This window comes from Haliotis cracherodii, unplaced genomic scaffold, assembly GCF_022045235.1.
Source record: "Haliotis cracherodii isolate W230 unplaced genomic scaffold, xgHalCrac1.p SCAF_5, whole genome shotgun sequence".
NCBI classification, from domain to species: Eukaryota; Metazoa; Mollusca; class Gastropoda; order Lepetellida; family Haliotidae; genus Haliotis; species Haliotis cracherodii.
Genome location: NW_027266308.1, coordinates 69,065,086 through 69,085,173, shown reverse-complemented (window position 1 = coordinate 69,085,173; position 20,088 = coordinate 69,065,086). Strand labels below are relative to the sequence as shown.

General features: G+C 40.6%; 1 protein-coding gene across 1 annotated transcript; it reads right to left on the bottom strand.

Annotated features, from left to right (window-relative positions):
• Positions 1–6,345: 6,345 nt before the first annotated feature.
• On the bottom strand, positions 6,346–17,150 carry LOC139441981 (amino acid transporter heavy chain SLC3A1-like). The gene is made up of 10 exons (XM_071222729.1): positions 16,610–17,150; positions 14,697–14,870; positions 12,709–12,854; positions 12,008–12,133; positions 11,449–11,553; positions 11,082–11,170; positions 10,053–10,254; positions 8,418–8,600; positions 7,542–7,661; positions 6,346–7,187 (listed from the first exon to the last, which is right to left on the bottom strand). Exons 1-10 carry the CDS (start codon positions 17,028–17,030, stop codon positions 6,846–6,848), a joined length of 1,908 nt encoding a protein of 635 aa, XP_071078830.1. The 5' UTR covers positions 17,031–17,150; the 3' UTR covers positions 6,346–6,845.
• Positions 17,151–20,088: the final 2,938 nt, after the last annotated feature.

Below are 20,088 nucleotides of genomic sequence, written 5' to 3'. Positions count from 1 at the left end.
ATACGTTCTATCAGTCAATTACATAAATAAACATTATGCAAGCGAATAGTTCCCGCCAATCTGTAAGGCAGAGCACAGGAGCGCCAGAGACACCTAGTTGCGGACCCTCAGCCCAGAGGAGGGGAGGTGGCGGAGAGAGGGGCCATGGTGGCGAATTGTTGAGGATTGCAACTGAACTGAGTTTTGGCGTTTGGACGACACCCCAGATGCAGTTGTACTTTCCCGCCTGCTGGCCGACTGCCCCGGAAGAGACAGGAGACTAACACTTGGGCGGTGAGATCCCGCGGTGGCGGGATCGTCTGCCGACTTTCGGGCCATATTTTCCCGCGCTTTTTCAATTGCGGGAACAAGGCTTGGTAGTTCAACATACATGCGCTCGAGCTCCACGAGGACGTCAGGTTTGTGACAGTTCCTGGTACAAGGGAACGTCATGTCCCGCAGCACCCGGCGCGACTCTTCTCCCGATTTGTACTCCGCCAGCATCTCCTGCGCGTTCTTTCTAGGACGCCGGACAGACCCTATAGCTTTAGGATCCCCTGCCCAGAGACTGTCTGGCAGCGCAGGAAGAGAAGTCTTAGCCCTGGGCCACCCTCCTGGCTTGTCTGTGTCTGCTGCTTGCACGCGGATCTGTGGCTTGGTAAGTTTGGAAGAAGCTGATTTCATCTGAAGTGGACTGTTGATCGAAATATATCCAGAGTTTATCTTCGGCATCTTTGTGGCGTCTTTCTGTATGGGTGCACTGCTATGCGATGCGCGTCTCGCCGTTTGGGCCTGAAGCCTAGAGAGGACACTGCTACCGGTTCCATCTTTGGCATTACCGTTGTTCACAGAGCTTCTGCGTGAGACGGAGGAGGCCGGCAACAGGGGGGTCCTGCTTAGACCAACTGATGGCGAACCTGAAGGCAGACCGAGAGTTGGCGGTTTGGCCTCGGAGGTACCGAGTCTCCCTGTGTTTCGGCGACTTCCGGGGTATTTGGGAGTCTTCGCAACCCTCGGAGACAAGAGTCGCACTGACGGACGTCTCTTGAGCTGAGAAGTGTCCGATGTCTTCTGACTGGCAAGATGGATGCCAACTATGAAGCGTCTTACCTTCTGGGCGAGGAGGATGTCAGACACGACCTTCTTCAACTTTATCTTGGTCACTTGGTTCCTGTGTCGCGTCTTCACGAACTCTCTCAGGAAATATTCACTTTCGTCCATGTTGATAGCAATGAGTAATACAGTCTGTCGGGTTTACGGGGTGTACTAAACGGGCAGGTATTTACTCACATTATTGTTCGACTTCTCTCTCACGTCCGTTGGTTACGGCGCTAACCCACGCCTCATTTGTATAAGCGGTATTTCAGTCCAATGTTCCATTTAAAGGGACACACAGTTACCGATAGTTCACTGGGAACATATAGACGCTGTCTATGGAATGAATTGTCCGTCATCTTTCTTTCTCATCACACAAACACACGTAGACATATTGCTCCAGGTGAGTTTACAAAAGGACTCCGATACCCGTTTCCAGGCTCGTGTAATATCGTTGCGACCGCGAGAATTCACATTTGGCATCCAAATGATCGGACTAGTGGCTATAAACCCCTAATGTAGTGATTCAGGTTAATCTATATCATATCAAGTCTGGCGAAGCGTGGCTATAAAGAGCATTTGCGTGTGGTCTTAATCTGATCTCGGGTCAGTTTGCTTGTTGAAATCCACAATAGCACCACAGTGGGATTAGCTGTGGGTCCCTGCGTCAAGGCAGATCAAACCTCTTACCAACCAGTAGGTGGTCATAGGGGCACACGTGATAGTTTCCTTTCTTTCATGAAATACAACCTTCCCATTAAGTCCTGCAGCGATCTGTAGCCTGACAACGCCAATCGGAACTCGAGCACACGACATTCCTCTTTACAGTGTGTTTCATGCATGGCTGGTCCGCCCTGTACTACGCAATTGCACGCACGGTCGCCACGTGTTACGAAGAAACTGTTTCATGTACTATTTCTTCTCCCATGTGATGTGTAGCGTCCCCTTAACCTAAAATCATCCTCTGGTCAGAGGTTCGAAACCCAAATTCGCCCCAATGATCCTTGGTCTGTCAGCACCATGCCCATCGGACTCTTGTCCTTCATCCAGCTGTCAAGTACTGAATATTGGTCATAACAGCGCTAATAACCAAATTCCCTCGCTCACCCAATGTTCTCCGGATTGTTTGTAAAGAGGGGGACACATAGGACATATTTGCTTTGTTTTATTGCTCAGAGATACATCATAAAAAATATTTTGTCCCGAGATTTTACCCCCAAAGTACATTGTTCCCTGGGCATCCTGGCTGTCGAAAATAAAAATGTATTGTGGAAAAAACTCTTTTGAAGCAGCAACCGAAAAAGTATCTTCAACTAAAGAAGTTCGTTTAAGCAGGTTTACAAATGTCCCAATACACTTAATGATCATGTCCAAGGTTTATATGTGTCCCAATATCTCTCCATCATGTTGTTGTTTGCTTGTTTGTTGCTTTACGCCACACTCGCAATATTCGCAATTTGGATCAAAAACATATATGAACCAAGTCAGCGAGCCAGACCACCCGGTCCCGCTAGTCACCTTGTACGGCAAGCGTGTATCCCGGGAAACACAGGAGTCCATCAGTGGGTCCACAGCACTTTATTTGGGATAAAATAATTACAGCATCTATATGGATTTCGAGTGTTGTGATGGGACAGGCATGGCCAGGCAGCATTTCAGAGGCGTCAGAGAGCCGACCTGCCTAGCCGCCGTCAGAAGTTCAAGTCCCGACTAACAGAAAATATTCTAATTTTAACCAGTCAAATCACTGACCAGCTGCCACGTATCGAATATACATCTCTGGTCAGCCTGCAGTATCCCGCACCTCATCCACAATGTCTAGCTTCAGTGGCCAACCGGCCATTCTCTTGAGTTAATTAGGAGCTACTGACCTGCACATGACTCCGCGCTGATGTTATAATTTGTATCGTCATCAATCTTAATACTTAGATAGATATAACCAACTTACCTAACTGAGGGAATACATTAAACATATATAGACTTCCTGTTAAAACCTACACCCTGCCAAACTGCCTACGATACATGGGTTGCTGAAGACCCATTCTAACCAGGAACTTCACGGGTACTCCATCATGCCCATGGTTTGAATATGTCCCAATATACCGCGATCATGTCCAAGGTTTGAATATGTCCCCATATACCACGATCATGCGCAAGGTTTGAATATGTCCCATTATACCACGATCATATCCAAGGTTTGAATATGTCCCCATATACCACGATCATGCCCAAGGTTTGAATATGTCCCAATATACCACGATCATATCCGAGGTTTGAATATGTCCCAATATACCGCGATCATGACCAAGGTTTGAATATGTCCCATTATACCCCGATCATGTCCAAGGTTTGAATATGTCCCAATATACCACGATCATGTCCGAGGTTTGAATATGTCCCAATATACCGCGATCATGTCCAAGGTTTGAATATGTCCCATTATACCGCGATCATATCCAAGGTTTGAATATGTCCCAATATACCGCGATCATGTCCAAGGTTTGAATATGTCCCATTATACCGCGATCATGTCCGAGGTTTGAATATGTCCCAATATACCACGATCATGTCCGAGGTTTGAATATGTCCCAATATACCACGATCATGTCCGAGGTTTGAATATGTCCCAATATACCACGATCATGCCCAAGGTTTGAATATGTCCCAATATACCACGATCATGTCCGAGGTTTGAATATGTGTCAATATACCATGATCATGTCCAAGGTTTGAATATGTCCCAATATACCACGATCATGTCCGAGGTTTGAATATGTCCTAATATACCGCGATCATGTCCAAGGTTTGAATATGTCCCAATATACCGCGATCATGTCCAAGGTTTGAATATGTACCAATATACCACGATCATATCCGAGGTTTGAATATGTCCCAATATACCACGATCATGTCTGAGGTTTGAATATGTCCCAATATACCGCGATCATGTCCGAGGTTTGAATATGTCCCAATGTACCACGATCATGTCCAAGGTTTGAATATGTCCCAATATACCACGATCATGTCCAAGGTTTGAATATGTCCCCAAATACCCTATGCTTGTGTCTAAGGTTTGAATGTGTTCCCTATATACCACGTTCATGCCCAAGGTTTGAATATGCCCCAATATCTCTCAATCGTGTCCAAGGTTTGATTATGTCCCAATATATCATGATTATGTCCAAGGTTTGCATATGTCCAAATATACCTGATGTTCGTATCCAAGGCGTGAATATGCCCCAATGTACAGTGATTATGTCCAAGGTGTGAATATGCCCCAATGTACAACGATTGTGTCCAAGGTTTGAATATGCCCCCTTATACAACGATTATGTCCAACGTTTGAATATGACCCAATATACCTGTTGTTCGTATCCAACATTTGAATATGACCCAATACACTACAATTATGTCCAAGTTCTGAATATGTCCTAACATACCTGATGATCGTGTCAAAGGTTTGAATATGCCCCAATATCTCTCAATCATGTCCAAGGTTTGAATATGTCCCAATATACGATTATGTCCAAGGTTTGAATATGTCCCAATAGCACACGATTATGTCGAAAGTTTGAATATGACCCAATATACCTGATGTTCATATCAAACGTTTGAATAAGCCCCATATAGAACGATTATGTCTAACATTTGAATATGTCCCAAAATACCACGATCATGTCCAAGGTTTGAATATGTCCCAATATACCCTGTGCTCGTGTCCAGGGTATGAATATATCCAATATACTTGATGATTGTGTCCAAGGTTTGAATATGTCTCATAAACCTGATGAGCGCGTCCAGGGTATGAATATATCCAATATACTTCATGATTGTGTCCAAGGTTTGAATATGTCCCGATAAACCTAATGAGCGCATCCAGGATATGAATATATTACCAATATACTTGATGATTGTGTCCAAGGTTTGAAGATGTCCCTATAAACCACGATTATGTCCAAGGTTTGAATATGCCCCAATATACTACGATTGTGTCCAAGTTCTGAATATGTCCCAATATCCCTGATGAGCGTGTCCAAGGTTTGAATATGTCCCTATATACCACGATTATGTCCAAGTTCTGAATATGTCCCAATATGCCTGATGAGCGTGTCCAAGGTTTGAATATGTCCCTATGTACCACGATTATGTCCAAGGTTTGAATATGTCCCAACATACCTGATGACCGTGTCAAAGGTTTGAATATGTCGCAATATCTCTCAATCATGTCACAGTTTTGAATATGACCCAATATACAAAAATCATATACAAGGTTTGAATACCGGGGTATGTCCCAATATACCCTATGCTCGTGTCCAGGGTATGAATATATACAAATATACTTAATGATTTTGTCCAAGTTGTGAAAATGTTGCAGTATACCCTACACTCGTGTCCAAGGTGTGAAAATGTCCCAATATCCCTTGATCATGTTCAAGGTGTGAATGTCCCAGTAGACCTTGTGCTCGCGTCCAAGGTGTGAATATGTCCCAGCATACCCTCTGCTTGAGTCCCACATATGTCCATACATAATATGATCACATTAAATGTGTGAACACGTCCCAGTTCGTATCCAAGGTGTGACTGTGGCCCAAAATAATATGATGTCCAAGGTTTAAATATGTCCCTATATACCCTATGCTCATGTCCAAGGTGTGAATATATCCCAACATACCCGATGCTCGTGTCCAAAGTAGGAATATGTCCATACATACTATGATCACATTAAAGGTGTGAATATGTCCCAGTTCATATCCAAGGTATTATTGTGGCCCAAAATACCATGATCATGTCCAAGATTTGAATGTCTCAAAATACCTGACTCTCATGTAAAGGGTGTTCACGAATATGTCTCAATATACATTCTGCTTGTGTCCAAGGTGTGAATTTGTCCCAATATACACGATACGGGTGTACCCTGGGAAATATGTGGCAATATACCCCATGTTCATGTTGGAAAGGACATGTCCACATATACCCCATGAGACTATCCCAGGAGACTGTAGCTCCCCAGTCTCTGTTCCAGGGGAAATATGTGGCAATATACCCCATGTTCATGTTGGAAAGGACATGTCCACATATACCCCATGAGACTGTGGCTCCCCAGGCTGTGTTCGAGGGGAAGTTCTTCTCTAGGTGGAAATGTGTGTTCTTAAGGCAATGGATTGGTGCCTTTACAATCAGATGAACTAAACTGATAACTGGTAAATCACCATCTATTCCTTTGTTTTCAAACTGAAACAATTACTCATCAAAGAAAACTCAATAAAAAAATAGGTTTCAAAGTTTTTTATTCTGGGTTGGATTTCAGGTTTTGGTAGTTCAAATTACAACTAAAATGCCCCTGATCACATATCATTTACTGGTGGGTATGTTCATTAACTGTAATGGCCAGGAATGTTAACAAGAACATACATTGAGGCATATATGTTGTATCTCACACCTCTTGTCACAGTCAAAACAACTGGTATGGGTTTCAGGGCACTCATTCATCACAACATGTAAGCATCTTCTAGTTCTGAGTGAACAAGTAGGCCAGGACATGGTGGCCTGTATTTCTCTCATCAATATTTATTGTATGTTTTATATGCCAACAAATTCACATAAATGGTATAAACAAATTCTGGACATAAAATAATTAACATAAGTTAAAACAACTTAAATATGAATAGCCTGATATATGTGAATCATAAAAGGAAAATATCAAGGTTGTATTTTAGTTGTTGAACTAAGCATGATATTCTAAAATCTCAACAAGACATCGTCTACAGTCGTCAACCATCAAGTTGTATGATAACTGCTTCCCCTCCTTGTAACTCTAAGTATGTGTTCCCGATGTCAATCTTCTCCTGACTGGTCTCCTGGTGAGAGTGGAACATCACGGTCCCCGTCTCCGAGAACAGATCCCCCTTAAACAGATGACTGACAGGATCTGCTCCAAAGTTGAAGGCCACTAAATAGCCAAGGAAGCCTTCAGCCTTGCGCACGAAGTAGACCATGTCGCTGACAATGCCAGTGGTGGTCTTACCAAACTGAAGGGATTCACTACCACGCAGTTTCATCAGTTCAACAACCTTCTCAAACACAGAGTTTTTCCTGAAGTGTGCTCTTTCAGACTGAAAGAAAATAGAGAATTTACATTTATATGGTTTGACTGTACACACATAGAAAACATACATCAAATACTGGCATTAGTGAATGTACACATCAATTTCAGACACAGTATTTTCTCTGTCCTAACAAGTTCCTGCTCACAGTTAGTGATAAAATACTTTCACTCACACCAGAAACAAGTTCTCTTTTGGAATCTAATTCAAATTTCTTGAAGTACAAGCATACAAAGGATATGAATGAGTTAAAGGTATTATCATGATTATCAAGTAACACAGTACATGGATGTTGTAGTCGAATGTATCCTGAGTAACAGCCATCTTCTTGTACACACTCAACTACAATTGACTGCTACTTACTGCCACATTGTTTTCTTTGTACCCATCATTAATGGGCAGATATGGTGTGGAGTTGGAGGCAGTGAAGCCGGCATTCGGTCCAGCATTCCACTGCATGGGGGTGCGGTACTTCATTTTACTCTGAGAACAAAAAGTGACATTCATTCCAATAAAGTTTTAAAGACAGTTTGTCAGCTGTGCTGTCATCCATAGGTCAGTAGAAGTACTTGCACCATGCTGTTGACAATTTCAACAAATATGACAATATGTTATCATGGTTACCCAGCAGGTGTTGTGGGAATGAGACAGTCAGTGCAAGTTTAGGGTTATACAGACAATGTATTGAATCATGCCAATACACTCCCTATTCTGAAGTGTCAGTGGTAGACCATTGTTGGAAGGAAAACAGATCCCTAGTTTATGATGCTGATCAAGCTAAATTACATATTGGCAATATGGATTGAAAATCCACTGCACGCTCCATATCAGTAACCATGACAACCGTGCCATAAAGACACCATCACACAATGATTACCAGGGAAAACAAAAGGAAATGTGCTTGATCCGGTCAGTACAATATGGTTTGTCTGGTTTGATGGTTGTCTAAAAGCCAAACTCAGCAGTGATAGCAGTTGGTAAATTGATGATGACACAAGTCTGACACCCCGATCCATTTAGTTGCCTCTTCCCACCAGCTTAGGTTGCTGCTGGAGACCAATTTTCTTACCTAGAATCCCCACTTGCCGAGTCCATTATGAACATGCATATAAACTACACATTCACTGTTTCCAATGTCTGGAGAAATGTTTAGAGTGTTCAGAAAAACCTTCCATGACCCGTAACTCGGGTAGCCCCAAGGATTAACACCCTGACCCAAAGCTAACAACTCCCACTTACCAACTCCATCGAATCTGTGCTGACCCCGGAGATGGCCGTGGTGGTGAAGGTGCCGTCCTTCATGCCGACCTCATCTCCATAGTACATGATGGGCGTCCCTGGCAACATCAGCTGCATCACAATGGCTGCAACCTCTCGGACACCCATTCTCATGCTCACACGGCTGCTTTCCCCATTGCTCAGCTGCAAATAGGAACACAACATCAAACATATTGAACGAAAAAAACTGAAAATGTATGTTGTGTTGGAGGTTTCCTACTGCACTATCACTTTTGTTGATCACTACTGGTCCTTGGGTCTGTGGCCAGAGAAAGTATCTGCTGTTATCCAGACGGCAGGTGAGATATAAACAGCCTAAACACACATTGTAGAGGTCCATTGATATGCGTACTAATCTTCATATCTGGCATTCAACAGAAACAGTGCCACAAAAAATATTCTATCGTGAGTACATATTGGCTTGTGAGTTTATGATATTTTTCTTCAGTCTTGTCTGGACTAATAATTGAATAGTTTTCTTGGGCAAAAGCTGAAATAACCAAATTACTTCAAATACAGGATACTCAATATACCGTATTTTCTTGAGTATAGTGCGCACCCATGTATAATGCGCACCCCCCCCTAGCGGGTTCAATATTTTGGAAAAAAAGAAATTTGAATATTATGCGCAGAAAAAAATTACACCGTACCCTTTCAGCAAAGTCCGGCGAACGAACGGGTGATGAGAAACTTCGTCAGTACAAATTCGAAATTTGAGATAAAAAATCACTAGACATGTTGATTTACCGTTTAAATAGTATTTATTGTTCTGCTAGGCATTGTTTTATATCCAGGGATTAAGATTACCTTGTGTATTTTCTCGTAAACTAAGCCGGAAACAGCAATCAGCTGTACACACGTTTTCTTGGAATCGACCGGTGATTCGGTCAAGACACACCCAATGATATAACTTTATAGGATTTTTAATGCAAGGATCGGCAAAAATTATATCTGAAACTATTTTTTTTATCAGGAATAATATATCCCATTATTTTCTTAATTATATGCAGCCTTTACTAAACATATTAAAAATAATAATAATCCTAAGCGAAGCAGCTGATCGCTATTTGACATAGAATCGTCAAACAAAAACAAATATGACTTTTAACAAGTCAAAGTATGTCATTTATGATATATGTATCCATTCTCTGTCAACTAAAGTTCGTTTCAAGGCGTAAATAGCGGTATTCTGACCGTGGTTGCTGTTAATAACGGTGAGTTGTGCGATCTTCCCATTGCTTCACACACGATTTTGCCGAAATTAATAAAAACAATATTAAAAGTAATTTTGAATAAAATTAATGAAATAAGTTACAAACATAAGTCCAGATATACAAAGAACACTTTTTGTAGCCAAACAGTGTAATTACATGATTATTTTGTGTACTTCAGTATGGATTTGTTGACATGGTATTTCCGGTGTTTCGTGCTCACGGTAATGTCTTTCCATGGTGGTGGGGGGGAAAACATCCAAACTCATAATTCGTGTATAATGCACACCCCCTTCCACACAGCTGTGTTTTTTGGAAAAAAAAGTGCGCACTATACTCAAGAAAATACGGTACTTCAAGTCCCACTTTCAAGGACATAGCTTACCATCCATCCCAGCCACTTGTTGACATTATCCTCATACAGCTCATCATCCAGCACCTTCTTCATACATGCTGCGTTACAGGAGGCGGAGAGTTGCGATACCAGGCCATTTCCGACCACTATGTGAAGGCCCGGTTTGTCAGCAGTGCCATAGTATGCCATGGTCTGGTTCTTGGTGGCGCCAGCGATAGATGCATACAACACCCTGTTGATACATACAGTGCATTATGAACAGACGCTGCAGGGACATTAGAGACACAGCTTCCTAACTGGCAGACAACAACAGCTCAAAACTAGTGCTATCAATATAGATCTAAATATTGATCAATTATCAATAAATATCGGAGAAGTATCTTTGAGCAAATATACAAAAGTTCAGCGACAAAACAAAATATTTCATGTCATTGGTGAGTGGATTACTTTGTGGACATTGAAGTTGCTTTCTGTCTTCCGCAGAGTACAAAAACAAGCCTGCTTTGTTACTAAAACTTTATTTCACCACAACAGTTTATATAAGATATTATTTTCATATCAATTATCATTAATATTTCTTCTCATCAACGATAATTCTGGTTATCAATCTTCTACTGGCCAAGATCCATAGAACTAGTGTGCTAAGCTCAACATATGGCATTAGCAAACAAGGAATGCCATTTCATCCATAAAAGATTAAGATAAGGTATTGGAGGTTTAAAGTGTATTACAATATTTTGCGATGCACAAGGCCGTATTGTGGTATGTATCACGATATATTGTAAAATTCTAAAGTTTGAAATCAGAAGCAATCTGATACATTAAGGTATGAATTGAAGTTCTGAACACCCTTAGAAATGACGCACTATTGTGAGTAAAGGACCCCTTGCTTGCTATTGCTGGTACCTGCCTCAGGTAAGAGCCACATAAACCAGGTGTTCAAACCAATGTAAAGCTCTGCTCTCATCCTGATTAACAGATAGTGACATATTCTAATTCAAACGCATAGTTAACACAGCAACAGAGAAGCTTATGCTCCCACAAAGACCAACAGCATACCTTTCTCTGCCAGGCTTGTCGGAGTATGCGTTGAGTGTGGCACGGAAAGCCTGGATCACAGGGATGCTGCCTTGGTAATTGACATGGGTCTGAAACAAATGTGGAAAGTTTATTTGTTTGTGCTTCTCAGGAGATGTGATGCATTTATATTCAGCATCTGAGCCATGCATTTATACACACTGGACACATTCAACTAAAGTACTGCATTCAGCATATTCAAGCCAAAACAGTTCACTGTCTGAGTCTACAATGAAACAGATGATAGTTATAAAACGTTCACACAACATAACTCCTTTTCAGAATGTAAACTTGTTCTGAATCCCTTCAGGGGATACATAGACTTCAGTTTTTTCTGTTCCTGACTTACCGAATCATCATCTGGGTTAGTTGCGTTGAGGTTCTCCACAAGCAGACTGGCATCCTTCAGATTGAAGCCCCCAATTCCTCTGCCAAGCCAGAATTTCAAGACTTCCTGTAAAGTAAAACATATAGTGTCTATATGAATCTCTTGAACTATAAACAAGCAAACCCTTCAATACAATTCTCACAGTACTTATACAGCAGTTATTTTCATTCATGTTATGCAATGTTATTGGTTGAACTCAAAATGAGGGAGTGAACAGGGTTTAAGAACTTTGACACAAGAAAACCAATAATGCAGGTCCTAAATGTTCGCTGGTGTAGTCCAGAGAAACCAAAATCATGAGAATGTTTTTTTTTCAAAACACACTGAAAGTTACCCGGGGGTCTGGGGACCATATAATTTTGGAGACCAAGTGATTTAGGCACATGTTGTAATGGCATGTATCAAAAAGTGGCCCTTAGCATAACAAAATCCACAGAAAATTCTCAGTCCTGTGTAATATCATGAACTAAATAACAAGCATGTAACACAGTTGGCTGTAAAGAGTAGAATAGACCCTGACCGTCATCTCCTTCACCACATCCTCGTTCTCCAGGTTGAGGTCGGGGTACTCGGGGCCAGTCTGACACAAGTAGTACTGGTTGCGGGTTGTGTCCAGGTTCCACGCAGATCCCCCATTCACGTTTTTCTGGAACACAAACAGAAGACGATCAGACAGGAAAACTCTTTGAACAGAGATGCCAACCTAAATTGAAGCATTGGAGAAATCAGTGGGGTGAAAGTGGAAAAAAAAGTTGTTTCATGTGAAAAAGGCTAATGTTGATTGTATCCGTAGTTTCCTGTCTGAACCTGCAAAGATCGTTTAATAAAATAAGTTGAGTTTGTGTTAACATAGCAACCAGTCAGAGACCTTGTGCCATTGAGTAATGGATATTCTAATACTATGTAAATTGAAAGCGTTGTTCTCATTGGCCAGCAAAGTCTTGCTACACAGTAATGATTCATGTCACTGGAGCATTGACCTGTGTGATATTTTATTCATGTAAATAATTCATATAGTTTAGGGTAGGACAAGGGTACTTTTAGCCTCAAAATCGAAACTGTTACACCAATATCTTAATGTTGGCATCCCTGCTTTGAACATCTTGTGTCTTAGTGGATGTTTATTGTCTTTAAATTGTTTCCCTTTCATGGACTCTTTGTACACCTGCAGAATTTAATAAAATGAAAAATATGAAATCAGTGTTGGGTACAAGTTCCTACCCAGTTGTTTGGAGGTCCGCCATTCTTGACATCAGCCCACACATAGTAGTCGGAAAACTTGTTATTCTTAGATTTCTTAGATTCCAAGAACCAGGTGTGGTTCTTGCTTGTGTGGTTTGGAACAAAGTCCAAGACAATCTTAACACCTAAAGAAAAGAAAAAATGTAACCATGGTAACAAATGAAGAAGAAGCATGACAGGAACAATCATGTATGTCATTCATGGGGTCCTACTAAATTACTAGTGTTAAGTATCGGATGAGATTTCCTAATCAATCATTGGTTCTATAACAGTAACTGGATTGTTACAAGTACTTACAATATATATCATACAATTTGTTTGTTGGTTGGTTAACGAAGGTCTGTTAATAATCGAGTCTGGACCAGACAATCCAGTGATTGACATCGATGATATGATCGACATGCATTAACCAAGTCAGCGAGCCTGACCACCTGATCCTGTTTGTCATCTCGTACAACCATTGTTGCTTCTTAGGTGGAAAAGTATCATTCTCTTTTAATGTAATTAACTCTTTCTTAGTTTCTTGAAGTTGGTAGATCATTTGACAAAGGAATGCAGCCTTTAGTACCACTGATGCCCTTCCCATCACAAAGCATGGCAAGGAACTGAAGTTGGGCAAGTGATACAGGCCGAATTCCTACCAACCACCTTGGCACACTATTTCAGGTCATGTCATCTTATAACGTAACATGGTTATGCCCCACTTTTAGCAGTACTACATTACTTCAGCTATATCAGGCTATCTGACACCAAGCATGGGCTCTACAAACTGTCATCAGGCCTGTGTGGTCTAAAAGGAAACTATATGGCTCTGATTACCCTTCTGGCCCTAATTCAAGCGACCTTACTATTCCTGGCATAAAACATAAAGCACCATTAACTTGGCAGCAGTTCTCCAACATAGTAGATACCTACCCTTGTTTTATACATTTGGAACATTATTTGTATCAGTTCTCATGACAGCATTTGAACTCAGGTCTTTGACATGACAAGCAAGCACTTAAACCACTAGACTATCCCGCTATCCATTTCAATATAATACAACACTACATTGACCACCTCACACTTCATATGACACAGTGTCCAACCCAGACCGCGCAATTGCGCGATTGACACTAAAAAAAAATCAAATCGCCCCTCATTAAAAACTCAAAGCGCGATCTGTCGCGCACAGTAATTTCATGTACAGTCACTTACTTTATCAGCTGTTTATCCCTACCTTTAGATTCAATACTCACTAAATCTTTAATCAATTAACGAAGAAAGACAGTTCACAGCAAACATTAAATTATTGTAAACAACTGTCGAAGACCGATCGATAATAACCGGAAGTTTGAACACGAGTTATAAGTCCCTTGGGTTGCTGAATAAATTATCGATAGGATTTGCATAGGAAACGAAAATTACTTTACTTTTGTAGAAAGCGTATCAAAACTTTGATCAAAATTATGTTGTATTTTGTTGTTTAGTAATCAGAAACCTTTGACAAGATGTTAAAAGACAAATATATATTCTATATAGAATAGTTCTAGAAATATTTTTGAGCATTTTAGTTCGTTTTAGTTTCGTTTCTGAAATCACACAATATGAATCGCCGACTGTCATTGCAGACGATCTTTTGAATAGTGAAAATGTCGCGCAAAAAAATTAAAAATACAGACTTTTTAAATCAAAATAGATGCTATAAAAAAGACAATGATGAAACCACAGTCACTGTAATTACTTCTCAAGCTGAAGGGGAAATCGTTCCCGGTCCTAGTGACTCAAAAAAGCAGTTCTTTATTTTGATCTGTTACACTTTTATATGATGATGTTTCAGTACATAATACAAAATAAGACATTTTTTAAGAAAGCAGTTATCCCCCCTTGATTTTCAATTCTGGACTGGACACTGATGACATCACAAACAGTTAACTTTGTGGTGAACACAAGCATGAGGATTCAAAGACTTGTGTAATTAGTATTACCTGATTTCTTGAAGGAGGCCAACATGGCATCCACCTGTTCTATTGAGCCAAGTGTAGTGTCAACATCCTTGTGATCAATGATGCCATTTCCTGTGTCTTTCTTGAAGATGGATCCAAGTGAAATGACTTTAGCGCCAACAGCATCAGTAATGTAGGCTGACTTGGACTGGACACCTGCATTTGATGAACGTGGCAATTGATGAGTCCGCAGTATGTCAGTAAGTTTATTGATAAGTCTTCGATGTGGTATATTTACTTAAAGGCCATTTATAAATAGTGAGTTTACACGGCTCTGACCAGTACTTCAGCATTACTGCATGTCCCAGTGTTCCCGCTGGCTTTTGAAACTGCCAGTCCACCAGGACTGGCAACTCTAAAAATTACCAGTCCCCCCTAATTTTTGTTAGTCCCAACTTTCAACAAATGAAAAAACGAATGAAAATTACCCGGTTTTATTTTTTTCGACTCTCTTTATTGGAATATTTCGAGAATAAATCGCTGCAAATATATATTTAACCTTGAAGCAAAGCGAAATCTTATTTAATAGCACTAAAAATAGACAAGGGGAAACCCAGATGGCAACTGACAAGCTGACTTTGTTCGAAAAATATACTAATATGAATATCGACAATGTTTTGTTCAGCAATGTTCAGCAACAAAGATTTATAAGGTACTTTATTTGCCTGTCCACAGGGACTGGCAGTAACATGAATTACCGGTCTAAGCCTAATTTTACCGTGCAAAAAACTGGTAATTGCCGGTAAACGGGAACACTGATGTCCCCTTAGTCGTATTAATAAATGTCTGAAGTGAAGCATGTTACAGATTTATTTTCACTTAACGGTGTTTGAAATTAAGGCTGTATGTCAATGGGTCCTTGTCATAAGCCAAATGTTTGAATATTTGAGATTTATGGGTCCAAGTTGACTAATGCTTAGTCTCTGAAAACATAAAATTTTGATAGAAATATATAACTCCACTAAAATCGAAAGGAGCCCCATTCAGCATGTTGAGATGGGAGATTCAGAACCTGAGGAAAATGAGTTGCTTCATCACGTTCATTAAGAGCTTTAGGTTACAGATAGGACAGGTGGAAGGGAAAAAATATGGTTCAGGGACTTTGAGACAGACTAGAGTCCTAGATTCCAACACCATGGGAGCAACCCTCAAGGACCCTACTAAGTACTAAGTTTCGAACATAGTTTAAGTAAACCAGAGCAACATCAGAAATTAGCCTAGTTCTATAGTCCTTGCCAAATTGCCCACTAGCTAGGTATCATAACTTAAGGGCCAGTCACATTTTGCTATTATTGAGGGTTAAAGGGTTTTGCTATAGTATATCATGTATATGTTAGGACTAGTGGACTATAACAGTTTCCATCGCTACAGAGCATGGTAAAGTGTATACATAGTGCTGAAAACCCACTGCAAAGGACCGTTATCAATGAAATTATTGTATCCTAGCACCTGTAAGGCCAAAGGATGTAGAGAATCGCAATACCCTTATACAACTTACTGAGTAAAAGCTCAAATCAGCGTTAGAATCTTCAGTTTTCGTCCACTAGTCCTTATAATGATAACATTGAGCAAAACTCTTAAAAATGGCAATTTTCTACTAGTCCTTATGATACCTTTACCATTGGACAGTTTGGCAAGGACTATAGGACTAGTGCCTATTTCTAACCCTGCAAATTGGGGTATCCTGCATGAATGTAATGTATATCCGCTAAGAATTTACATAGATCTAGTAGTCTAGCTGTCTATGTCTATAACAGGGCAACACTCTATGGTCATAGCAAATTATGGTTATCAACCGGTTATCACAAGGCCCAGAAAGCACCCAAAATTACATTTCGATGAAAGTAATTCGATGAAGCTCTGATCTATAGATAAAAGGGGATTTCAAAACCTACCACTGAGATCTCCCTTTCCGTTTCCATCAGAGTCCTTGAAGCTCTTCGGATATGCGTTGTAGACGGCCTCCTTGTTGTACCATTTCAGATCGGGGCGGTAAGGGCAGCGAGGAGCCAGGACGATGATGACAATGGCTGCCGCCAACATCGCTACCCAGCCGACCCAAAAGAGTACGAACAAGATGATTCGGAGTCGTTTCCAAAATGGATCGTTCACATACTGCATCAATTCATCTTTTCCTAGGCCAGAGAACGATTCGTTGGATTCAGAGGGAACTTCAATTTCGACATGGGACTCGTCCATGCCTTTACCGCCATTCAGAAATTTGGCTTTCGAGTCATCAAGGTCGATCTCGGCATTTACAGCATCAGCTTCTTTAATCGGTACCTTTTCATCGTGATTTGTATTCTCGTCCGACATTTTGGCAGTATCTATCTATCAAATACAAAACTGTAGTTCTCTGAAGCGTTCTGATAACAGCAGTTTCCGCTCCACGCGTCTCTAGACTGTGTCTGACGAAATGTAACACTTGTTACAAGGGTGAATATCCGGGTCTTTAGAATGGACCATGCCATTATCTCGTAGGGGGTATAGGTTTCAAACCAATTATTACGATGTTATAACGATGACAAACCTTCTCTTTTTTGTGTGGTTGCTGTTATTGTTATATTTTGGAATGTGTTGTATAACTAATTACACTATTAAATGTTATGATATGCATAATAAGGTAAATATTTACGAACTGGGTATTACCTTCACCCCTCTTTGAAATAGGTACATGTACTTTGCGAGGACTGTTTTGTGTCCTTCACCGGCAACCTGACTGGTAGATACCGGATTTGCCACGGACTTATGATGCAACATTTGCACGTTCTAATGCATTGATATTAAAATCGTTCCGTTGATGGGAAAAGATTATATTAAAATGTTAGAAACAATGTGAAGCTTTACATTCGTGTGTATTACCGTAAATTACATAAACTATAGGCCATTGATATGGAATATACTCGTGGACAATTTGGGCTGTTACAATAAGTAGGTCTACTTCAGCTGTTAGTGAGTGTGTTTATGAAGGGGTAGTTTCTTTCACAGCTAATACACGTGGTCGTACGATGTAAAATGTCGGCACATAAAGAACAGCTCAAAGTCCTGATGAATAACATCCGATCACGAGAAGGCAAAAACAAATGTACATGTACTAGCTGTGTATATCCTGTATGTATGTTTGACTTTCCTCGAACCGGACACGGATCAGGACACGAAACTCCCTGACATTATATGCACGGGTGTTGTCGCATCCTTGGCAACCGCGGACAGTGCGGGGGATTCGGGACCTAGGTCGGAGCTGTTACATAACTTGAGAAAAACTGCGTGGGCATCAAAGATAACGTCGCTTCTTTATATATATATATATATATATATATATATATATATATATGTGTGTGTGTGTGTGTGTGTGTATAAAGGGGAGGGGGGGGGGAGATTTACTATTATCCTTATTTTGTTAAATAACGTTTGGTTGACTGACTATTCATCAAGGTCACGGAGATCACTAATACCAAATCCCCCCTTTTGACCTCAGGGGCCTGTGCTTTAGACTACTTGCACAGAAAATGCGGTAAATCGGATTAACAAACAAAGATATCATTTTGGAGCAATCTTGTGACTTAACCGAACGAAAAAACAAGTCCTTTTTACATGAACATACTGAACTGTTAGTATTACTGCCCAACCTTCTGGGCCAGCCACCGTCTTGTCTACGCATGTCCCACACGATAACCGCATTACAATATGCCGGCATCTGGCGAGACGACATCTGTCGCCACACCTTGTCAACCGCGCACATAGTCCCGCGCCATGATTTGCTGAGGCCACACTAAACTAATTAGTTGTTTGTCGGAGGTTTGGTCAAAAGTAATGAGCTGGAAACTTTTTAATCTTTCTTTTAAACTACAAATCCTTCAATAAATAGGTATGAAATGTAAACGGTACAAGTGTCAGTTGAATCATTACTGATCAAGATACACTTTCTATCAATGCACTAGCCATGACTATAGCTATATGTAGATATTATACGTTAATAGGTATAATTCGACATCTGATTTTTTAAAACCATATCAGCGATATGTGAGGCAATGTTCCATGCAGCATGTTTGATGTATTTTTGTTATGGGAAACGAAACCGCCGATCAAGTAATCAGTCTGGTGTGGCCTTAGTTTGCTATATATTCTGATCCGGCTAGCAACGTTGTGCAAAGTGTGTAAAATCGATAGTACATTTGTTGTTGATGAAAATCCTTGTTCTAAATTCATTAAAATTTAATTTAATTTCACTGGAATCATTTGATTTTAGATCGAATATTTTAAACAGTTTGAAACATATTGTAGCCTGCACGTCCGCCTTCATTACCTGAAACACGTGACAATATACTGCGTTATGTAACGAGTGAGGCAATATTGGCGGCTATCGATGGTGATTTCTGGTGAACATCCGTTTGTGATGTTTCAAACCTATAGACAGTGAAGCATGAGCTATTTATATAACTACATGCCGGGGAGTTGACTTAGAAAATATATGAGTATTCTACTCTTCACCAAAGATATTACTATGTGAGGGAATTAATTATATATATAAAACCAGAATTCTGTATATATCATCCCTACTATTTACAGCCTAGATTCTGGTAATACAAACAGTTTTAGAAATAGTAATCTTTCCAATTGGATCAACCCGTGAAGATCCGGGGTAGAATAGGTCTTCACCAACCCGTGCTTGCCGTGAAAGGCGACTATGCTTGTCATAAAAGGCGACTAACGGGATCGGGTGGTCAGACTCGCTGACTTGGTTGATGCATGTCATCTCTGCCAATTGTGTAGATCGATGCTCATGATGTAGATCACTGGATTGTCTGGTCCTGATTCGATTATTTACAGACCGCCGTCATATAGTTGGAATATTGCTGAGTGCGGCGTTAAACAACAAACCAACGTCCAGTTATCTACCGCCTTGCATGTTTGTATCAGGTATAAACACAAGTGGGAAAGACGACAGAAGGAAACTAGCCATCCCAAGTTCGGCCACCTGTGTGTGTTTGTTGCAAATTTTCATGATAAGAACCCAAACAAACGACTTGGACTGACAGATTATAAGATAAAGGGCACCTATATATGATTGCTTCTCATTGTAAATTACTTTTTAAAATACAGAAAAAAAATCGATGTTCTGTTCTTCAATAACGACTTCATTCTAATTTTGAAGAAATGCATATTTCGGGGCTGTAAATATATCAGGATTCACTGCAATTGAAAAGGTTCCTATGTAATTTTTTTCATGCAAATCACTTTATGATCTATATATTCTTCCAGAATGTCGCGATAAGACAGAACTCTTCTGTCAATGGAAAACACAAACGCACCGTTCTCCGCCCTGGACTGGTCCCCTGTCTCTGTTGCGCACGCTACACAAGACTTTGTGCAG

Excerpts from the sequence above, each read along its gene's own strand:
- LOC139441981 (XM_071222729.1), bottom strand. The coding sequence starts at position 17,030 with ATGTCGGACGAGAATACAAATCACGATGAAAAGGTACCGATTAAAGAA. Across the intron at positions 11,171-11,448 it reads CTAACCCAGATGATGATTCG|ACCCATGTCAATTACCAAGG; the intron begins GTAAGTCAGGAA and ends CATTTGTTTCAG. Across the intron at positions 8,601-10,052 it reads ACAAGTGGCTGGGATGGATG|CTGAGCAATGGGGAAAGCAG; the intron begins GTAAGCTATGTC and ends TCCTATTTGCAG.